The sequence below is a fragment of the Garra rufa genome, chromosome 18, assembly GCF_049309525.1.
Source record: "Garra rufa chromosome 18, GarRuf1.0, whole genome shotgun sequence".
Classification (NCBI taxonomy): domain Eukaryota; kingdom Metazoa; phylum Chordata; class Actinopteri; order Cypriniformes; family Cyprinidae; genus Garra; species Garra rufa.
In genome coordinates, this window is record NC_133378.1 from 11556528 (window position 1) to 11578497 (window position 21970).

Here is a 21970-nt window from a genome sequence, read left to right on the forward strand (position 1 = left end):
ATATATATATACAGGGCTCGCAAAATTTCTGGTAGCCCTTCGGGCAGGTACTCTTCAGTTTTTGGTAGCCCGAAAATTAATTTAACTAGCCCAAATAAAAAAATACCTTTTTTTTTAAATATAGAAAATCAGATAGGAGTCTAATCAAAAATGTTTTTAATACACAAATATAAACACATATCAAGGAAGTAATTTTATTTCATTATATTTATTTCATTTAGTGTATCTGCAGAATTTTTAAATATTAATTTAAAGCAATTCATAACCATTTTTAAGATCTGCAAAACTAAAATAAACAGTAATGGGATTGGACAATGTAAAGAAGAATATTAAGCCATAAAATGGCATGATTTAAAATTCAGATACAGTTTCACACAAAAACAAAATATGTTACACTATGGCATTTCATCCTTTATAACATTAAAAGGGATAAATTGAGTTTATAATTTATTATATTTATTTAAAACATAAATATTACTGTACTTGTTTAGATTTTTAGAAGGCACCTTAACTTTTTACATTTACAACTCTGTGTTTGCTGCATAAAAACATGGGTCGATAATTGCAATCATTTGACCATAAACAGGTGAAAAAAATGTATTGGAAATGAAAAATTAATTATCTGTCACGAGGGGGCGCTTTAGGAGCGCTGAAATATTACGGTTTCCATAGTAGCAGCTGTATACACAGCAGTATTAACGCAGTTTTATCAGACATGAAATGAAAATTCCAACGACACGTTTCTGAAGACAGTAACGGAGGAACGCCATCAAATGTAGCGAAGTAAAAGTAAAGTTTTTTTCACTATAAATGTACTTGAGTAAGAGTAAAAGTACCTATCTTTAAATATACTCTAAAAGTACTAGTTACCCCAAAAATTTACTCAAGTAAATGTAACGAAGTAAATGTAATTCGTTACTACCCACCTCTGATCGTGAGGCAAATGCGTTAGCCTTTTATGTGCACTCGATTGCGGATTTGTGGAACTCCTAAAAAAGAATGCGCTGAAGGCGCGCTCACTGCTGCCCGTCGGGCTCGGGCTGGAATGCAGGGCTTGTTTTAAGTTTGTCTCTATTTTTTTCGTTCGTGTCAGTTTTAAATATAATTTAAAAGACCGTTTTAAATCAAATTTGAATTATACTGTTAAATGTGGTGTGTAGGATTTTCTTTAAAAAAAGGACACAATTTCTTCATTAAGTAACTTTTACGTCACGAATATTGATTATTTTCTTAGCACCCCCACATATTGGACTAGCCCCCCGTTAGCCCCGTTAGAGAAAATATTCTGGTGCAGCGCATGCCTGCAGATTAGAAACGACGACGCGAAGAAGGCGACACTTTTAGGGAGCTCAGGAAACGTCTAGGTTACGAAGGTAACCCTCGTTCCCCGAAGGAGGGAACGGAGACGTTACATTGGGATCTCGCTTGAGAGACCGATCACCTCTGAGCCTTATTAAAAAGGCCAATTGAAAATTGGCGAGTGGACGTGCGCGCCGGCCACGCCCCCGTACATACGGGTATATAAGATGGCTGCGCGCACCACTCAGTCAGGCTTTTGCTGAAGAGCCGGGAGAGCCCAGCGTCAGCACGACGCCAGGGGCGTGGCAGGGGAATGTAACGTCTCCGTTCCCTCCTTCGGGGAACGAGGGTTACCTTCGTAACCTAGACGTTACCCCTTCAGTCGAATCACTTCGACGTTACATTGGGAACTAGACCCATGGAAAAGGCCACGACCCTGACGCCGCGTTACGCACAACGCCACGTGCCGGCAGGTCTTCCCAGACGTGTCCGCAGGCGGTCATTGAACGTAACCTTCCCAACGCCCCGAGGCCCCCTTTTTATAAGGGGGCCTGCAGGGATGCCAGATGTACTGAAGCATGGGTTGGGGGGGCGGAGCACATGCAATTTGTGCATGTGGAAATGAGAATAATTCAATATATCCATAAGATTTCTTAGGGATACACGAGGGAAACAGCGGTCTCCTCCGCTGGAAAATATTGAAAAGTATAGCCACAACCTGCGGGGCGAAGGAGACCCAGGCAGGATCACAGCCAAGGACTACTCCGCATCTAGCCCTGACTGCGGGGCATGGAGGACCCAGGTTCGCCGGAGGGAACATTCTGGGAGATAGCGCACGGATCCACGTGGGAATGGCGCAGCAAGCCGACACCAGCCGTCCCCCCGCTCGCCTGAAGTCTTATGTTAAGACACGGGAGGAACGGCCTCTGCGCGGAGGTTGAAGAACCTAGCGAAGGTATTAGGTGTCGCCCAGCCCGCAGCTCTATAGATATCTGCTAGTGAGGCGCCATGAGCCAACGCATAGGATGAAGCAGCACTCTTAATGGAGTGGGCATGAACACCTAAGGGGCATGGCTCTCCCAGATATAGATAAGAGAGGGAGAGGCATCTACCACCCAATGAGCCACCTCAATTTGGGGACAGCATTCCCTTTCTGCTGAACCCCAAGCAGATAAGCTGCTAGGTGCGTCTGAAGTGCCGAGCGAATTCATTTTCACATAGACACAACATCGCAAGGCTGGGTCTGCCTCCTCCAGGGCAGAGCTTGCAGGTTCACCACCTGACCGCGGAAAAGCGTGGTGGGGAACCTTGGGCACAATAGCCAGGCCGGGGGCTCAGGTAGTAACGTGAGAGTCGCCGGGCCCGAACTTCTTGACACACTTTGCTGGCAAGGAAAGCTTGTAGGTCTCCAACCCTCTTAATAGGAGCCGGGGCAGTCAGGAGCGCTGTCTTAATGACAGGACTCGACTGAGGCCCACTGAGCACCTCTGGGGAACCTTTGCTCGTTCAATGGGAGCCAGGGCAGTCAGGAGCGTTTTTCTCGCTCGACTGAGGCCCGAGGCTCCAAGGGAGCGCCCCGCGGCCTGAGAAGGCGACGGGGAAGCTTCCCTACAGAGAAGTTTGTAGGTCTCCTTACCCTCTTGATGGAGGCCAGGGCAATCAGGAGCGCTGTCTAAATGACAGGAATTCTAGCTCGACTGAGGCCAGGGGCTCAAATGAAGCGCCCCGCGGCCCCGAAGGGCGACGGGGGGGGTCCCAAGAGGGTATGAGGCGCGGTCTGGCACCTCTGAGGGACCTCACGACCAGTGGGTGCTTACCTATTTTGCTTCATCTACTGCATGTGATATGCGGCTAAGCGGCGGCATATATTCCGAGAGTCGAGGGGACAGCCTGCGCTCCAACTCTCCTGCAGGAAAGGAAGCACTACTGCAATCGTGTATCTCTGTGCCTCTCAGCGAGAGGAATGCCAGCGATAGACCTCATCTCAGTGCGTGAGCCAGCCTTTGCCAAGGGAGCCCAGTACCGAGTGATAGTTTGTATCACGGCCTGAGGAAGGCCGGAGAGATCTATGGTGTCAAGCCGTGCCCTTACAGGGAGGGACTGCCGCGAGGGGAAGGTTACTAAGACCTAAGTCCGGGTGGGCCGTCCTTGCAGCGCAACCTCCAGACTTGCTCCTCGTCCTCCCTGGACTCGCACAGAGTCTGCGCAAGGAGGCTCACTGGGGAAGGGCGTACTTGGGCCCCGGAGGTCAGCTATGTGCCAGAGTTACTCTGGCAATGGGAGGAATCGGGAGGGCGAGCGGATGTGGCTGGGCCTGCCGATATAACTCCAACTAGCTGCGTCACGGGGTGGAGTCGCCATTCTGCAGGTGGGTGGACTGCCGTGGGAACCGGGGGGCTGCACGGTTGAGTTTCCCTGCTTTAAATGAATGGCAAGTAGCAAAATCTGCCACGTTGGACTCCATGGGAGCAGATGGGAGGAGCTGTAAGCCTCTGTTGTACATGGCAACCCAACCCGTGGTAAGCCACGGGCTGACTTGTCGGCAATACTGCGGGAAAACGCCAGTCCGGAGAGAGCCGAGATGCCATGCCCATCATAGGACTCGATCGTGCTGCAGCGGTCTCACATGAAACAGCTTAACGGCAAGCGGCTAGAGCTGACATGTGCCCCAGGAGCCTCTGATTTGAGGGGACCGCTGAATAGTTCCTGATTAGCTCAGAGACTACAGCACCAACTGCGCGCTCTTGGTAGCAAGGCGGGCCGTCTTGTGGACCGAGTCGGGCTCCCGACCGAGGAAAGGGATTCCCTCGGTTGGCCTGAAGGACCAGATGGCGGGGGTGCCGAGGCACCAGGTCCCTGTATTCGCACAACGGAACTCACGAGTGGGCTGGTAAGCACCAGTCGAAGAGACGGTTGAAGACGCGAGTACCTGTCTGCCGAAGAGGGGACAGGGGAGCTCCTATGGCCTAAAGAAGGCAGGAAGGAGAGGGACTAGCCAAGTGGAAGCACCTCGCGCTGAGCGCTCGACCCCCGGGGCAGACCGCCGGAGGGGTGTGCACCGGGGAAAGATCGAGACGCGACAGCGGGTGCCCTTCAGGCAGATGGCTGCAACCCAGCCCTGGAGACGGAAACATACTTGTATGTGCGTCGTCGTGAGCATGTGTGCCGACAGCCTAAGAAGGGATCGGAACAGAGCTCCATCCAGGGCGGATGTTAACCCACCACTCTAACTGGACACGTGAAGTCAGGACTCTTATCAAACCCCGACCTCGTCCCGGCCGGAGAGACAGGCTGGATCGCGTCCTTCGCCAGTAGGAACGCGACCTCCGCAGGCAGAACAGAGGCACGCCTGTTTCCGAATAAAGAATGTAAGGGGTACCTTACATGAGTCTGGGCGGACGCCTGGAGCCGGGCCGTACCGTCCGTATCAACCAGTGTAGTGGTATCAAGGGAACGTTGACCGGCGTGACCGTGGTGGGGCAGCCTGGGGAAAGACAGGGAAGGAGACAAAACCCAGAAGGATAAACGTCCTGGAGAAGTGTCTAACTGCGCTAAGCAGTGCTTACCTACTTCCCTGGTTCCCGCGCTGGCGACATCCGGTCCCGAGTCTGGTTCCGAGGAGTGGAAGTGCTGCTCAGGAAGGAAACTCGGGGCCGGGGCCCCAGAGGTGAGAAAGCTGGGTCTTTCTGTGATTTCAAATGACCGGCTAAGTCCCGCTTCCAGCGGGAGTGCCGACAGTGTAGCTCTCTCCACCTCCGGGGGTGCTCGCATCAGGGACGCTTCGAAGCTCGCCGTCGAGGGTCTTCCGTCGCAGGACCCTGAGAGGCGAGCGGCGTCCCTCTCCCACGGGCGGCTCGACGTCGGCTGCGAGCCTGGATCGTGTGGCTCAGCAGGGGACGGAGCTGCGGGGGGACGCCCTCGGCGACGGGCAGGCGGAGGCGGGGGCCCAGGCGGCGGAATGGTAACTTCGCGGCGGGGCAGGATATGATGGACGGCCTCCGTCTGCCTCTGGACCGTTGGAGCGCCAGAGGAGACGCCCAGCCCGAACGACGGGGAGGCGTACTGCTCTGGCAACTCGACGGGGTATGCTGATGGGCGGAGGATCGCAGGCTTTTGGGGGCCGGCGATACGTTTGACGCCGCTGAGCAAAAACCCTTCACGGTGTCGCCGAATAGGCCGCTCTGGGGAATGGGAGAGTCGAGAAAGCGAACTTTGTCGGCCTCTGCCATCCGGGCCAGAGTCAGCCATAGGTGGCGTTCCTGGACCACGCAGGTGGACATCACCTGACCAAGGGGACACGCCGCGACCTAGTGGCCCGAAGGGCGAAGTCAGTGGCGGCGCGGAGTTCTTCAAGTACCCCCTGGTCAGGACCACTCTCGTGCAGGCCTTAAGGTGCCTGCACCTGGCACTTTTGCAGTGTTGCAATGGCCTGCAGGGCGGGGCAGCGTGTCGGGGGGCGCAGAAAAGGCCCAGCCGATGAGGGCGGAAGAAATTTCACATGCCCTAAAAGGGAGACGCGGAGGGCCCCACCAGGCGGCCGCGCCCGCGGGCAAAGGTGCACCGCGATGGCGCGCCCGACCTGGGGGACCGCCACGTACCCCTTGGCTGCCCCGCCATGGAGAGTGGCGAGGGGAGAGGAGCTGGAGTGCGCTTCAAATTTTTTATAGGGCGCCATCGATTTTGTCAGCTCCTCATGCACATCCGGTCAGAACGGGACCGGGGGGGAGCGCGGCGCTGCCGCCGGTGCCCCCCCCAGGAACCAGTCGTCCAGCCTAGAAGGATCGGCCGGAGGCCCCTGAGGAACCCTCAAACCGATCCCCCCCGGCTGCCCGGAAAAGCATAGCCGACAGTTCGACATCAACCTCCGGGGGGGCAGCGACCACGGGTGGGCGCCGCGCCGCGGGAAGAGATGTGTCACCGTCTGACTCTCCCTCTGATGCTGTGACAGACATCTCATCCTCTGCAGGAGCACCGAAGGAGACGCTCAGCCCGCCAGGCGGGGAAGCGTCTGCTGCGGAAACTCAACGGGACCGCGCTGAGATAGAGAGGTCCGCAGGGCTTTTTGAGCCGGCGGAACGCTGTCTATCGTAAATTGAATGTCCCCCCCCGCGCCCCACCGCGGTGGCCGAAGAGCATAGGCGGCTCAACGGCTGACCACGGGAGGGAGGCGGGGGGAGCCAGCTCGCGAACGAGCGGCAGGACTTCAGCGTGGTCATGGTCATGCTTTCACCGCATGGACCATTCATGATCACCACCCCAGCGTGCTCAAAGCCTAAACACGTGAGGCAGCGCTCATGTCCGTTCGCTGAGGAGAGGAAACTACCACATCCAGAAACGCACGGCCGAAAAGACATCCTGAAAAGGACGTCTAAAACGGCCGCTAGAAATTGCTCTTTTGTGATCCCGGTTTGCCCAGGGAGGGGCCGCGGGGCAATGCACTCGCCGGGGCTGCTCGCTGGAATGCAAAAAGGCTTTATATGGCCGTGAAAACGGCCGCCCGCGGGACCGCGCTGACGGCTGCCAAACAATGCTCTTTCTGTGAAACACTCTTTTAGTTATGGCAGCGCAGCAGCAGGAGGGAGCATGAACTCTGAAGAACTCTTCTCGGCTGTTTAGAGGCTCGACACATCGGCTCTGAAAGCAAAAGTCTGACTGAGTGACGCACGTCCACTCGCCAATTTTCAATTGGCCTTTTTAATAAGGCTCAGAGGTGATCGGTCTCTCAAGCGAGATCCCAATGTAACGTCGAAGTGATTCGACTGAAGGGGTAACTGAGTTTATGTTGTTGACTTTGCGCGATATGAACATAATGCAATTCATTGACGGACAATATGAATAATAGGAATAATGGAAATTCCATGTAAACCGGAGTGAAGAACTTTGCTCTTGACATGTAAACATCATATTGCGATTAAGTCCTTACTCTGATTATTGGAAATAATCGCATTATTCGTGCCCATGTAAACGTAGTCATTGTCATCAAAGTTTAATGGATTTTATTTTATCTGTCTAGCTTTGAGGTAATCTATATAGTCATTTACATACTGTACACATTTAACATTGACATTATTCATTTAGTACATGCTTTTATTCAAAGACACTTACAAATGACTTACAATATTTCTCTTTAATAAAACGAGGCAACAATATTTTTCACCAAACAAATGCTCTTCAAAACAACGTTCCTCCAGCTAATGCTATTAGTGAATGGTATAAGCATGTGCTATAATGAAAGCCCATGTGCTATCTATAAAAATCTATAAAAAGACAATAAGCCATAATATGTCACCACAGAAAAGAAAACAGCATTCATGAATATATTTTATGAGGAACCCGAACAATCTGAACCTGAACAGTCAGTGATGGTGTGAAGTTACAGTACCTGTGTAACTATAGCGGGATACGGTCCGGGCATGTTCTCTTCCAGATCAATGGTGGACAGAACCCATCTTCTCTTTGAACGAATAAGAATAGCCTCCTTTGATAGAAAGAGAGATAATGAGTGATAAAAATGCTACAGACATGTATAAAACTTTTCTTACATTATGCAATATAGAGGGATTTTATGTTGTGGGACATGTTGTGTCAAGACAGTGAGCTGAGATATTATTCACTGATTTGGCCTTTTAGGTTACCTACCCGCTTTTCCCGATTGATGGTGTCATTTTTACTGGAAGCGACCATGCCAATGATCTAATGAAGAGAGAGAGAGAGAAAAAAAAAAACAGGGTAATACCAATTAATGAACATACAATCAATAAACTAACAAACAACTTAATAGAAACCCTTCTGAGTGCCTGAGGAATTATTATTAAATATCATATTAAATGTCAGATTTAAGCACAAAAATATAATATTGTTATCATATAGAAATCTTATAACTTGACTGTACTGTGCCCAAAAGAGCTTCTCAGGCTTAAACAAATTTGAGTAGCACTTTACAATAAGGTGTCATCTGTAAGTTAATACATTAACTAATGTATTAACTAACATGAACAAACGATGAATTATGGAAGGATTTTCCAGACTATTTTCTAATGTAATTGCTAATTGTATTTGCAATTGCTTTGTCCATAAGTGGACACATAAATTGTGCCATAATCCAAATGCAACTGCTAGTATTGCATTATCAATTGCGTTTTCGTGAACGCACAGTGACTGCCAAATTTCAAGTGGAAAAGCAAAGTCCATTTGCTGCTGTTTTTCCTATGACTTATGAGTAATGACCCTGTCATATTTAAATAGCAGTCTCAATTTCCACGTCAGCTTTTTCACTTTCTCTGCGTTGCGAATGTAGCCTGCCGAAACCCAAACACAACTGCAATTAATTTTGCGTTCAGCTTCAGGGTGGGTCCATACTGTTAGTATTGTTTTGTTTTGTTTTGTTTTGTTTTATTTATTTTTAATTTAATTTATTTTATTTTGAAAATCTAAAAAAAATATATGCAAACCAAACAGGCATTAAATGAAATGAACCAAAATAGACATTTCAAAATAAACAATTGCAAGTACATAAGGCAGACACAACTATAGGGCATAAACATAGTATTAACTACATTTGATTACAAAATCAAAATGAAAAATATTACAATAAGACAGAAATAATGACAGTAAATAGAAATAAAAAATAAAATAAGTAATAAATAAAATACATTAACAACTCTGCAAAGACGTTATAAAATATGTCCCTAAACTAAAAAAATAAAAATAAAAAATAGCTAATGTAATAGACTGATTATTCAAAAGGGTACACAAGGATGAAAAATTCTAAGCTCATTTATGAAGTGAATAAAATGTGAATAAAATATTTATCACAACAAAGAAGGTTGTTCGCCAAGAAGTATTGTGTAAAATCTTTTTTAAACACTCCAAACTTAATTTGTTTATAATTTAGAAGGTTAATCTGGATATTGACACAGGGCATTCTATTTTCTAAATGAGACCAAAACAACATTGAATGGAAACAGCTGAAGAAAATGTGCTCAGTGGTTTCAATATCACTTTCACAAAATTGACAAGGGTTTTCTTCAATATCAAATTTGACCTAAGGAATTCTGGTAACACTTTATAATAACGTTCAGTTGAAGTCTTTTATAAGTGATTAGTTAATGATGAAATAATAATTTACAAATGATTCACAAATGATTATTAAGTGATATGCTAACAATTTGTGTATGTTTTGTTAATTCATTTACCAGTCATTTACAAATTAATTTACAAGTAATTAGTTAATGATGAACAAATTATTTACAAAACATGACTATGTGTTTATAAATTATGAATAAGTGATATGTTCATTTTATTGTAAGTACTATGCTAATGATTTACCCATCTGTCGTAAATTATCTGAAAAATGGCATATCATGAAATAATCAAACAGATCCTTAGTAAATGGTTAAAAATTACTATTTAACCCCTTAACTGTCACCTCCTTTTTTAAGTTTATCCTAACTTAAATTGTAATTCATGAACACTTTGGATCTAAGGTAGGTCTCTTTTTAAAGAAAACAATCAGCAGATTACTGCAGAAGCATAAAAAAAAAAGTATTAACAAATTACAGAAGTTTAAATTTACTGTAAAGAGAATACACTTTACCATTTTTATTATATTTTATATAAAATACATATTGTACATAACAGGTTTTAACAGTTTGAAGTCTTACATCTAAATAAGTTATTCCAAATTTGAAGTTGATATGAAAAAAATTGAGGTTCCTGTGAAAGTTTGTTTAGGGCGTTATAAAATACTAAATAACCTTATATAATGCATACACTACATGGTGCATAGTTGATTAGTGCATAAGTACATAGTGAATAAGTGCAGAGACATCTTTACCCTCACCAGGCAGCCCTTACATTGCAGTACACACTTCAAAGTATTCAAAAGCTGTTGATGAATAAATAATGAATAAATCATTTACAAATCTTTTTGCATCCCCTAATCTAAAGTGTAAACTACTCATCAGTTGTGAATGTTTTACATTTGTGGGCATCAGGTGGGTATACACACTGGGTTAAACGGTGCGGTGTATCTGGGTGCGTTTGTGTGGATGAAGAGACAGGCCTGCACTAATGCATCTGCTTCGAAATACGCGTTCGCTTTACACCGGAGGATTATCATCCCGGCGATATGATACAGTTCAACATGGGATGCCAAAGCAAGAACCAAGTGAGGCGCAGATCTGGTGTGGTTCCTTTGGTGCACACAGCACCTTTATCGGGTCCGCCGTCAGCCTGTGGTCCGTCCGGAACCATCAGAGATGCAGCTCAAAGGAAAATGTGAACTGTGCACCGTAAGTCTGTTTTTTTTTTTTTTTATTATTATTATTATTATTTTTTACTTTTGATAACTACCAAATAAGTGAAAATCTTTATTTAAATGAGACACAACGAGATGTGTATAAGTTGTTATAAAGCACCGTAGCTAGCAATATAATTTTAAGAACCGTGTAAAAACGTTATCATATGAGAAGGCATAACTGGTCAGTTAACCTCAGTTAAAAGTTTGTTAATATTATAACCATCAAGTCTAGTTACAGCTTAGTGACATTGTTTGCACAGCTAATTTGTTATTTATTGTCATGTGTTTATAGGGCTTTAGGAGACTTTGCAAGACATGAGGATGTGTGAAGATCTGAAGCAGTGGAGGCCAGCTGTTATTAGCACCTCTAATAGTTACTGGACTGCAGCTTCCACTCCTAATGGAGATGCAGATGTGATGAAGGCCAAGTGGAAAAGCATGGTCAGCTATGAATGAGATCTAAACTTTTACTTTCTTCTCCCAGCATATGCATCAGCCCTCATGGATCCTCGGAGAGTGGAATACTGACACCACAAACTCAACAATAAAGCATCACTGTCCGTCTTCCACTACACCTGATCCCCTTTCCAGTTCCTTCCAGAGGAACAACAATATGAGGCTGTTGGCGTGTACCTAGCACAGCTTTTAACAGTACTATGGAATAATATTTATGATTTAGTGCTGTATAAATTAAACTGAATTGAATTAACCATAAATGCAGATCTGCTTGATACAACACACATATAAGACAATTTGTGATTGTGATTATTTTTTTATTGATTGTCACCAAAATAGGGCCATTCAAAACCTTTATAAAGTCATCCTTCCTCTGTAAACCGTCTACTACTAGCTGACACAACATATTCAGGTAAGGGCTTCCTGATGAATACCAGCAGACAACCTGCCTGTATGCTGTCAATATTAATTGTCTTATACCAATAGCATTAAAAAGTATGACTTTATAGGTGTTCGTGACCTAAATATAGTCAGCTTGCAATTGAGACACAAAATTGTTTTCCTATGGTTTACGTTGACTGCTCTCCCTCTCGTTACACCACTGTCGGTTTTGGCAGTTTTTCAGATGCGGAAGTAAAATTATCTCACAAAAACGACAGCAATATGCCCTTTAACCACAGAACTAGGCTTCTGGCATGTTTCTAATAAACATAGCGTTAGTTTCATCGTGGAGGTAATTTGATTGTATTTGCTTGTGAAATGTGCCAATGGATTGTATCAGTGTCACTGACATTGCTTGCAGAATGTCACCATGCAGCGGCACCTCCAGTGACATTGCCGCTGTCAGCCAGAGAATAACGACTGTGTTGCAGAAGGATATTTAATTGATGATATGTTTCAGTTTCTGTCAAGCATATTAATCACATTGTGAGTTAATTTGAATAACAAATTAGCATTCTTCATGTGTTTAATAATTTCTTGTGCCCCTTCACTTTCCTTGATCATAGGCCTACTTTGATTTTAAAGTACACATTGTTATAAAATGGTTTCTTCCCTTATTGCATAATTCTATACAATTCATTTATAAAATATTAAAGCCATATATGAGATAGATTACCTGTTATATAGATGCTGTTGCATGCACGTCGGTAGGTGTCAGTAGACTTCCAAAATCAAATTTAATCAAATCAAAATTTACAGTCCTACTAACTAGAGTTGGGGTACTCGGACTTGTACTCAGACTCGAGTCCGGTCTCGAGTTCAGTTTTTAGCGGACTCGGACTTGTCACGGACTCGGATGCGTTTTGACTCGGACTCAAGCTTTTCGGACTCTGGAATAATTGCAGAGTCCAGCCGAGTCCAGGGACAGTTGATGGAAATTTTACTGACTCGCATTATTACGAAAGTGACATTCAGTATTCACACTTGTTTAAAAGTCTTGCCAGAACTTGAAAGCCTGCTGGTTTCTTTGCATACACAAACACCCAAATTGCGCTCAACGAAAGTGCCTCTCAGTCAGCATTAAGTTGAATTTAGTTTACTTTTGGATGTTACTGCTACACATTTACACGAAAAGTAATGTCAAAATGCACCGTCTTGGAGAGTATTAATGCAAATGCGGTCGGTTTTGTCTTGTGAGTGAATTTAAACAGTTGGGAGAAATACAGATGTGTCACAATATATGATCGCTGCATCCGGTCTTAAAGCGACAGCAATGTAAACCTGCAGCAGACTGCGTCATATTAAATTTGCCTATTTTATCTCTAAATTCAGATTTTTTTTTTTTTTATATGTTGCATTTCAGACTTTATAACTCAAATTAACTCAGAGTTTTCTGAGGGGAAAAATTTCAGAAGTGTGGGATTTAAACTGATGATTTTGAGCTGAGGGGAAAAGGGAGAATGTCATTTCTTATCAAAATTGTGAAATATAATCTCGGAATTGCGAAAATAAAGTCAGAATTTTGAAATATAAACTCAAATTTACTTTTTTTTTTACTCTTTTATTCCATGGCCTCCATAGACTGCTTCTTAAAAACTGTCACCTTACAGCCTCATTTTCATACAAGAAAAAAAATAAAAATAAATCAAAATAAATCAAAATGCCATCTACCCTGTCTAAGGTCTTAAAGTGCCCCTATTATGCCTTTTCAAATATGATATTTCATGTAGTGTGTCATGTAGCTGTATGTGAACATAAACTATCTGCAAAGTTGTGACGCCGACTGTGCAAGATAAATGAAGTTTTTGTCTATCAAAAAAAAAAAGAGTCGGCTCACATTTGCCTAAACGAGTCGTCAGCAATTCGAATCTTTTTCTGTTATGGCCACACATCACAAACTAACACATTTGTGTAATGTCCGCCCACGTTCTATGTCGCGAACAACTTGCCCGCCCACAAACAGTAGGCCTACCATTTTCACATGGATTACATCATGTCAAGAAGGCATCCTGCGCTGTGAGAGTAAATTTGTTTTATATGCCCTTCCGAAAGATGAAACTACCAAGAATGAGTGGTTAACATTCATTTTTTCAACAACACCTCAGCAGTACAATTCCAATCTTGTGTTGTGTTCGCGTCATTTTTACTGATGACTGCTTTTCCAATCTTGGGGAGTAACGTTACAACGCGGGAATCACCAAACGCTTGTTTTTAAAAAATGGATCAGTGCCCAGTTTATTTGGACCGGCTTGCTCCTCTGAACTTCTACCTGTAAGTATGATTAATAATTGATGATTGTATTTTCTAGCGATCGTTCAAAATACGTCTTTGTGTACGTTATAGTGTGTAACAACCCCGCACATGTCTTGGTAACCGGCTAACTTGCGTTTCTGTAGTTCTGTTGTTCAGCTGTGAGTGCAATGTAGTCTAAAAATTGTGATTGATGCAGCTTGACTGTCTGTCTGCCTTAATAGTTTAAGTAATCATAAACGATGGCTTAACGCAGTGTTATGCATTATACAATGTTGAAGTTCACAACGTAGAAGTGTGCCCGGTTCGCTTACAAAAGCAAATTGCAAGCACTTTCCACAGTTAACATATGACACCCACTGAGAAACGTCCTGCTCGAGTCGTGCTTGCAAAACAGTTTCTTGTCGATGTGCCACTTCAACCGTTTCATCGTCAGACTCCTACTATCTAAAAGGACTGGGCCATCTGACCAATCACAGCAGTGAGGGCTCACGGAAAGGAGGGGTTTAGAGAGACTGATTCTTCGAACTGCTTCACACGAGTCGTTTACGAATCATTTAGAAACGGGGTAAAATTAAATCTAATTTTGGAGAAAACTAAAGTGTTTTTTGAACTTGCATACATGTAAACCTGTTTTAAGAGACTAATACAACAATATTAACGACCTTTAAAATGGCATAATAGGGGCACTTTAACATTCATCATATAAAGCCCCAAACAGCCAAAATCAGAGATAAGAGGTGAATTTTCTGCTCCTCAGGTCTGAGCTTCCTACCCACCCCATTAAATTTATACATTTACTATATAACAGCAAATAAAGACAAGTCCTGTCCTGCCCTATAATTTTTCACATTCTAAAAGCTGTTTCACTCTGAAATATGTCACAATATATGTTATAACTTCTGTTACATGACTTTAAAGTTTGCTGAGCAGGACACTAATTATAAGATGGTGTGAAATCAAAAATCCAAGTGGCAATATGCAATAGCTGTTTGCTTTTTTACATTAAAATTGTCATTGCCTTATTCTAGTTGTAAAGGTTAAAACAAGGTTAAGATACTGACAAACAGTAGTGTTCAGTTGGACTCGGACTCGACCCATTTGGACTCGGACTTGAGTGCGACTCGCCCCATTTTGGATTCGGACTCGACTCGGACTCGACTAGGACTCGACTTAGGTGGACTCGACCCAACACTACTACTAACTGATGCAACTGTAAATGCGGTATTAGTGGCCCATTATAGATTAATTACGTATGTTTTCTAGAATTTACATACAATTTACATCCATTGCACAACATTATTATACACCCAACAAACATAAACATAAATACATATGGGACACAAGACACATAAAGATGTTTTAATTGGAGATGTTCCGATACCCTCTTTTCCTTCGCAATACCGATTCCGATACCTGGGCTAGGGGTATCGGCCGATACCGAGTACTAATCCGATACCTGGGTGTGTAATTGTATATACAGCTGTAGATAATACTAATGAGTTATTTTATGGTGTGCTTCAGACTTATCCCTTAATAAAACAAACATACAGTGATATATACAGTGAACTAGAGTATTTTTATTATTTGACATACATTTGACAGTAATATTTTTTTATATAGTTAGCATTACTAATCTGGTTTTCAGCCCTGTTTATAACAGAGAATTTTGGCCAGAATTTGAAAGATTCTCACTAGATCTCGCAGCAATCTTATTCATTGTGCGGCATTTTCAAACGCTTCTCACTGGATCTCGCAGCAGTAACAGTGTCGCAGGATCAACTGTACAGGGTTCGTGCAAGTTTGTTTGCGTTGCGTTCCAAGCTGATAAACGGTCAGCGCTGAGCAGTATCGTGTTAGTTTCGCTTTCGTTTTGCGTGCCGTTTTATGTTTCTTCTCTGAAACAGAAATGGCAGTGCTTATGAATTGAACAGCGCGGTGGTCGCGCCAGTGTGACCTCTCACGAAAATTAGTCACACTGGCAGAAAAAATGGTCACAGTCTGGAGCCCTTTAATATTACCGCAAGTGTCACGCATGCTTCAGTACAAGGAGTAAACAAAAACTCCTGCTGAAAAATACAGCTAAAACCAGCCTAGGCTTGTTGGCTGGTATTAGCTGGTTTAAGCTGGAAGTAGCTGGTTTTAGCTGGCTTCCCAGCCTGACCAGCTAAGACCAGCCTGATCAGCCTGGCCAGGCTGGAAAAATGTCCAAAACCCCTCTAAAACCAGCCTGCCGACCAAGGCCGTAACCAGGGTTTGAAAAGTAGTGAGGTCCGAAGTAAGGTGTTAAGAATTGTGCTATAATAACACCCACAAATGCACTACATATAGCCTAAACTTCAAAATAGACAGACATGTAGATGATTGTGAAAGATTTTTTTATTCAGTATAATGTTTTACATTGAAAGTTCGTTTTTTTTTTTTAGGTGAGGGAATTTTTATTTTATAACAAGTTATAAAAATAACGTTAGAATAATGACACTGACATAAAACTTGACAACATCTCATTTGACCGTAGATAGCCTACTGAATGAGAAAAAAGTGTTTTTCTCAGGTACTGATAGAGAGTCAACCGCTTTCACGCACGTCTTTCAAAATAATAGTCTAGCGTCAGAAAAAAAACAGAATTACATTTGTAGTTTCTTTGACTGCACACTCTGCGACCCACTCAAAACGTTTTTGCGACCCACCAGTTGAGAAACACTGCTTTAATTAATGTTTTTTGATGACTTAAGATTAACTAAAGAGCATGAAACGTCTTCCTGCTGGCCAGTAACGTTAACGTTATTTGGCATAGTAGCCTATTTCATTCTGTAACAAACAGATTTGTATCATGCTATAGTTTTTGATAGTGTTATACATTTCTTTCAGATTTTAACGATGATCACTGCGTTTGTCTTGCCAATTGTGGTATCTTCCTGTCAGCAATTAAGTTACAGATTGTCTATAAGCTTTTTTTATGAATGTACAATGTTGCCAGATATTGCTACGAAAAACAAGCAATTACAAAAAGAAAGAAAAAGATATACGAAATAAGTTCGAAGCTTTTGTGTTTTGTAAATACGATTAATATATCACTAACACTAACATTCAACTTTCCACTTTATAAACGTCCCAAAGTGTCACACTAAATTGGAAAAACGAGTAAAAAAAACTTGTATAATAGGTGGGTCTGGCAACAAACGGAGGCTCATCCGTGCTCTGACTCAAAGCGCTCTCAAGCCCAGTTCACTGCGCTAGCTTCTCGCAGCAACGTGAATTGCAAACACTCATGTGATATTAGGTGGTTTAAACGGCTAAATAATCATTCAGAGAGCTTGATATTTTATATTTGAATTTAAAAAATGACCGAGGTCCGGACCTCGGTGACCTCATAGCTGGCTACGGCCCTGCTGCCGACCAGCCATGACCAGCTAAAAGCAGGCTGGTTGACCAGCTAAAACCAGCCAACCAGCCTAGGCTGGTTTTAGCTGTTTTTTTCACCAGGGACATACTCCTGTAACATTCCTTGATACAGAGCCACGCATAAATCATATTTAAACAGTCGGTTTGCGGCTTAATATTAGTTCATATCACGATTTGATTTAAGTGTAATGACCTACCTTTGATTAATGCATCAAATTAACTTTGACAAATTCCGTGACGTTCCGTGTTAAACTGTAAATTCCGTTTTATGACTGGACTCCGTGATTCCGTCCGTGTTTTCCGCATCGCGGAAATCATAAAGCCCTACATATGAGACATGTCGCCGTTTTACTGGCTGGTTGGTCCAGTCTGAGATATTGCCAAACAGCGGACATACTGCTTGCACGTTTTTTTTGATTAGCATTTCTTCTTCGCTACTTCGAAGAACTGGCTTCCGATTTGCTAGCGGGAATAACTTACATCTTGTTTAAAGGAGAACTCCGGTGTGATATTGACCTAAAGTGTATTGAATCATGATACCGAGTGTGAACGTACCTTGCATATCTCATCTCGGTTTGTGTCCAGCTGTCCGAAATCTGGGGTCAGTTAGCCGATGCTCACAACAGGCTGTCAATGAAAGTCAACAGGGCATCGGAATAGCCATGTAAATAAATCACTGTTTTACGCCATTTACGAGGCACAAAGTAGCTCCACACTTCATTGGTAGACTTCCAAGGGCCCTGACATTTAAAACGAGACATTGAGAACTCAGAAAAAGCACCGGTAGTTTATTTACAAGTAGATTTATACAGACATGTTCCACCAGGAACAGATCGGTCACCGCCATCTTAAATGTAGTCACGATAAGTCGAGTGTCGAGCACGAAGGAAACTACAACCTGATACGTTGATAACCTGATAAATTCCTTGGTGCTCGACACTCGACTTATCGTGACTAAGTTCAGGATGGCGGCGACCGGATTTTCTTTCCCAGGTACTGTCTGTATAAATCTTCTTGTAAATAAACTACCGGTGGTTTTTCTGAGTTCTCAATGTCTCGTTTTAAATGTCAGGGCCCTTGGAAGTCTACCAATGAAGTGTGGAGATACTTTGTGCCTCGTAAATGGTGTAAAACAGTGATTTATTTACATGGCTATTCCGATGCCCTGTTGACTATCATTGACAACCTGTTGTGAGCATCGGCTAACTGACCCCAGATTTCGGACAGCTGGACACAAACCGAGATGAGATATGCAAGGTATGTTCACACTCGGTATCATGATTCAATACACTTTAGGTCAATATCACACCGGAGTTCTCCTTTAAGAAAATGGTATTGGATCGGTACGTAGGTTCAAGTACTCGCCGATTACGATGCTAGATTTTTTTGTGGTATCGATGGCATTTCCAGTACTAGTATCGGAATCGGAACAACCCTAGTTTTAATAGTTGTTGTACAAATTTATTAGCCATACAATTAATTATATGTTTGACAGAAACATCTCATCAATTAAATTGTGTTAAATGCTTGTGTCTTGCAGTCTACATTATTCTCTGAGTGATAATCAGAATCCATCGGCACGTCACGAGCAAATGCATACAAGTTAACACTGTGATGTAACTAATCCAATGTTTAATAAAAAGCATGTCATAAATACAGTTCTTCAGTTAAGTGTGTGTGTTGAGTTAATCCGGCTGACAGTCACTGGAGGTGCCACAACAGTAACATTTTCAGCAGTGACACTGGAGACAGAAGGGTCAGGGTGGATCAGACGGAGGGAGGAGCCAGGGAGGACACAGAAGGGACCAGAGAAGGATGAGCCAGGTGAGACCCAGGCCACAGCCAAGATGGTAGCCAACAGTGGAGCCAACGGAGGGAGGAGCCATGGTGGAGGAAGGCCTGATGAAGCCAGGGGGACGAACGACGGAAGCGGAGCAGATGAAGGTGGAGCCCGAGATGGAGAGCTGATGATGCCGGGCGACACCTAGGATCCAGAGGGCCAAGGTGGAGCCCAAGGATAGAGATGATGGAGCTCAAAGCCAGGGTGGAGCTGCTGTTTCGGAGGGCTGAGGCGAAAAAGAGGGGTCCTCCAGCCATGACGTCGATGGAGACTGGCAGACCCGCGGCAAGCCCACTACACAGATGGTGGGCTGAGGTTGAGCAGAGGGGCTGCCAGGAGGCAGCGGTGGCAGAGCTGAAGCAGCAGGGCTGATAGGAGGAGATAACTGAGGGAGGGAGCATGGATGATAAATTCAAGCAGAGTGGTGGTTTTGCGCAGGCAGAGTGTTTAAATAATGGAGGCAGAAGAGGAGGCATCTCTGCATCCTTATGAAGATGGATCGAGTCTTGTTCCACATCTAAATGTCCCAGATACAGACTTCGCTCACTCTCAGCGGTGTTGTAGTGGGCGATGCTTCCCACAGCACCCTCACACTACACTGAAATAGCCGCCATCGCCGCGGGCACGACAATTTCACAATATGTTTACATTTAAAAATACATCTTTTTCTCTCTGTTTTGGCCTCCCGTCCACAGTGAGATGGCACTTTTGTCAAGGCAAACAAAGCTTTTTGAAAACTCTATCAAAAGTGGATATATTTGAAAACACCATTTTTCGTATTGTAGTGTGGACTGTGAAAACGAACGCTTTTGAAAACAATGACGCATGTTTAGTCATGTGAAGCATATTGTACTAATAGATATCTAAGTTTATACTGGCAATTGTGCCTGTTATGTGCTATTCATTGTCACACTGCTGCTAAAGACATTTACCTTGTAGGTCCACTCTTCATATTACAGTCCTAAAATGATGACATAATATTTACTCACAGTTGCTTATTATGTCTGTTCTGTCTGTTTAATCACTGTGAGTTTTTGGAGGTTTTACACATGCACAGTAAGGCATATTGAATGTTTTCCTATGTTTCAGTGTGGTTGAGAAACTTTTGGAAAACGCTTGAAAACACTAGTGTGGATGAAGAGCATTTTAAAATGAAAACTCCATTTTCAAATGTATCCAGATTTATGTAGATGTAGCCGAAGATTAGATGCAATGATAAGTCTTTTAATAATATCCACAGGTTAATCCACAAGAAGAGCAAGAAAAACACACATCAACATAACCTTATGATCCAACCATGAACACTGAACTGAAACCAACTTATAAAGACAGGATAATTGCACAAAGAAAGGTGATTCCGATGAACTAATTAAACACAGGTGATTCAAGGCAATTAATAATCACTTCATGAGTTCGCCCTTACATCTAATCTGCTTGAGTAAATAGAAAGCATATTTTGGCATACTGGCCTGGGGGAGGGCTCCGGGGGGTGGAATTTAGACCGAACCCAGATTGCTGAATAAGAAATTAAATTTGACGACTGGATGGTTCTTGTGCCCGAAATGATAAAACTCAAAATTATGGTTCCGGGATATGCCACCAAGAGGATGACAGCCTAATTTACGAGCTCCTCAACGGTTTTGTAAAATAACCCCCAAAAATGAGTTTTTGTGAGACTTTGTGAATATTTTACATAACAATGGAGAAAGGGGTTACTAGTAGAAGTAGGACAACGGCGAATGTAGCAGGAAATTATCCTGAAGCAAGACAAGAAAGCAGAAGCAGCTCTCTGACATCATTCCCTCATGGCGAAGATAGTTCTGAAGTGAACTTGCGATGTATTCTCAATGAATGAATGGACAATAAGGTACAGCTTTCCGATATTAAACAAGAGTTAAAGAGAACAAATGACAGACTGTAGGAAGCAGAGGAAAGAATTGAGGAAACAGAGACCACACTTCAAGTTGCTTCAATGCTAATCAAACTGCTAACACAGCGCCAAGATAATCTGGAAGCCGAACTGATAGATCAGGAGGGTCGTGCTTGTAGAGACAATTTAAGGATTTACGGAATAGCCGAAGATAAAGAAGGTACCGACATGGTTGACTTTCTAGATAACTTGTTGAAAAGCGCACTAGACTTTCCCCTGGACAGAGATCTTGAGATCGAATGAGCACACCGAGCATTGGTACCAGAACCCAATAATCCGCAAGCAAAGCCAAAGTCATTAGTAGTCAAATTCGGCAGTTACCAGACAAAGAAGAAGGTGCTTCAGAGAGCATGGCAGATAAAAGAAGTGTTCTGCAACAATATTCGCTTCTACGTTGACAATGATTTTCCTTCTGAAGTGCTTAAGAGACGAGGGGAGTATGCCGAAGCCAAGAAAGTGTTAAAAGAAATACAAATAAAGTTCCAGACACCATACCCGTCAAGAATGCATGTATTTCATGAAGACGGCACTCCGCTGTACCAGGATGCTACGGAGGCAACGAGGGACATGGTTTCACGAGGATTCTCCCTTACAGTGGTGAAGTCATCCACCACTATGGATCAGGAGGAATTCGCGCTACTATCTACTTGGCAAGTGGTGGGAAAATGATGCAACCGGGGCAGGGATCAGTAATCTGGAGCAGCAGATGGTTGCACACAACCCAATAAAACTGCCCGCTCTCAATATAAAGAACAACTCCAGAAGTTCAGGTAATGATCACCCATGAAAAGTCCACCTGAGTCAGCAATGCAGATAAGTTCTAACTGACTTTTACAGTTATACTTTGTATTTTGATTGCCACTGACTTTCATTTAGTGTAAATCCTACGGTTCTATTCTTTGAATAATTGAAAGAGTCGGGTTAATTGGTGAGTTATCCGAGATTGTTTTATTTAAATAAATTATTTTCAATTTCATTTGGAGTACCGTACGACCATATAGTAGGGCCCCACTTCTGTCATGACATGGGACTTTCCCTTACAGAGGCT

At 43.5% G+C, this 21970-nt stretch overlaps 2 protein-coding genes across 2 annotated transcripts in view; both read right to left on the minus strand.

Annotated features, from left to right (window-relative positions):
- The window catches only part of LOC141291401 (cadherin-like protein 26), a 45228-nt gene extending 34808 nt beyond the window's left edge, over positions 1–10420 (minus strand). The window contains 3 exon segments of the mRNA XM_073823572.1: positions 7682–7777; positions 7939–7992; positions 10310–10420. Coding sequence (XP_073679673.1) covers positions 7682–7777; positions 7939–7992; positions 10310–10420 — 261 coding nt within the window.
- cdh26.1 (cadherin 26, tandem duplicate 1) overlaps positions 1–21970 on the minus strand; it is a 264367-nt gene that overhangs the window by 52616 nt on the left and 189781 nt on the right. The gene's annotated exons all lie outside the window — the stretch shown is intronic.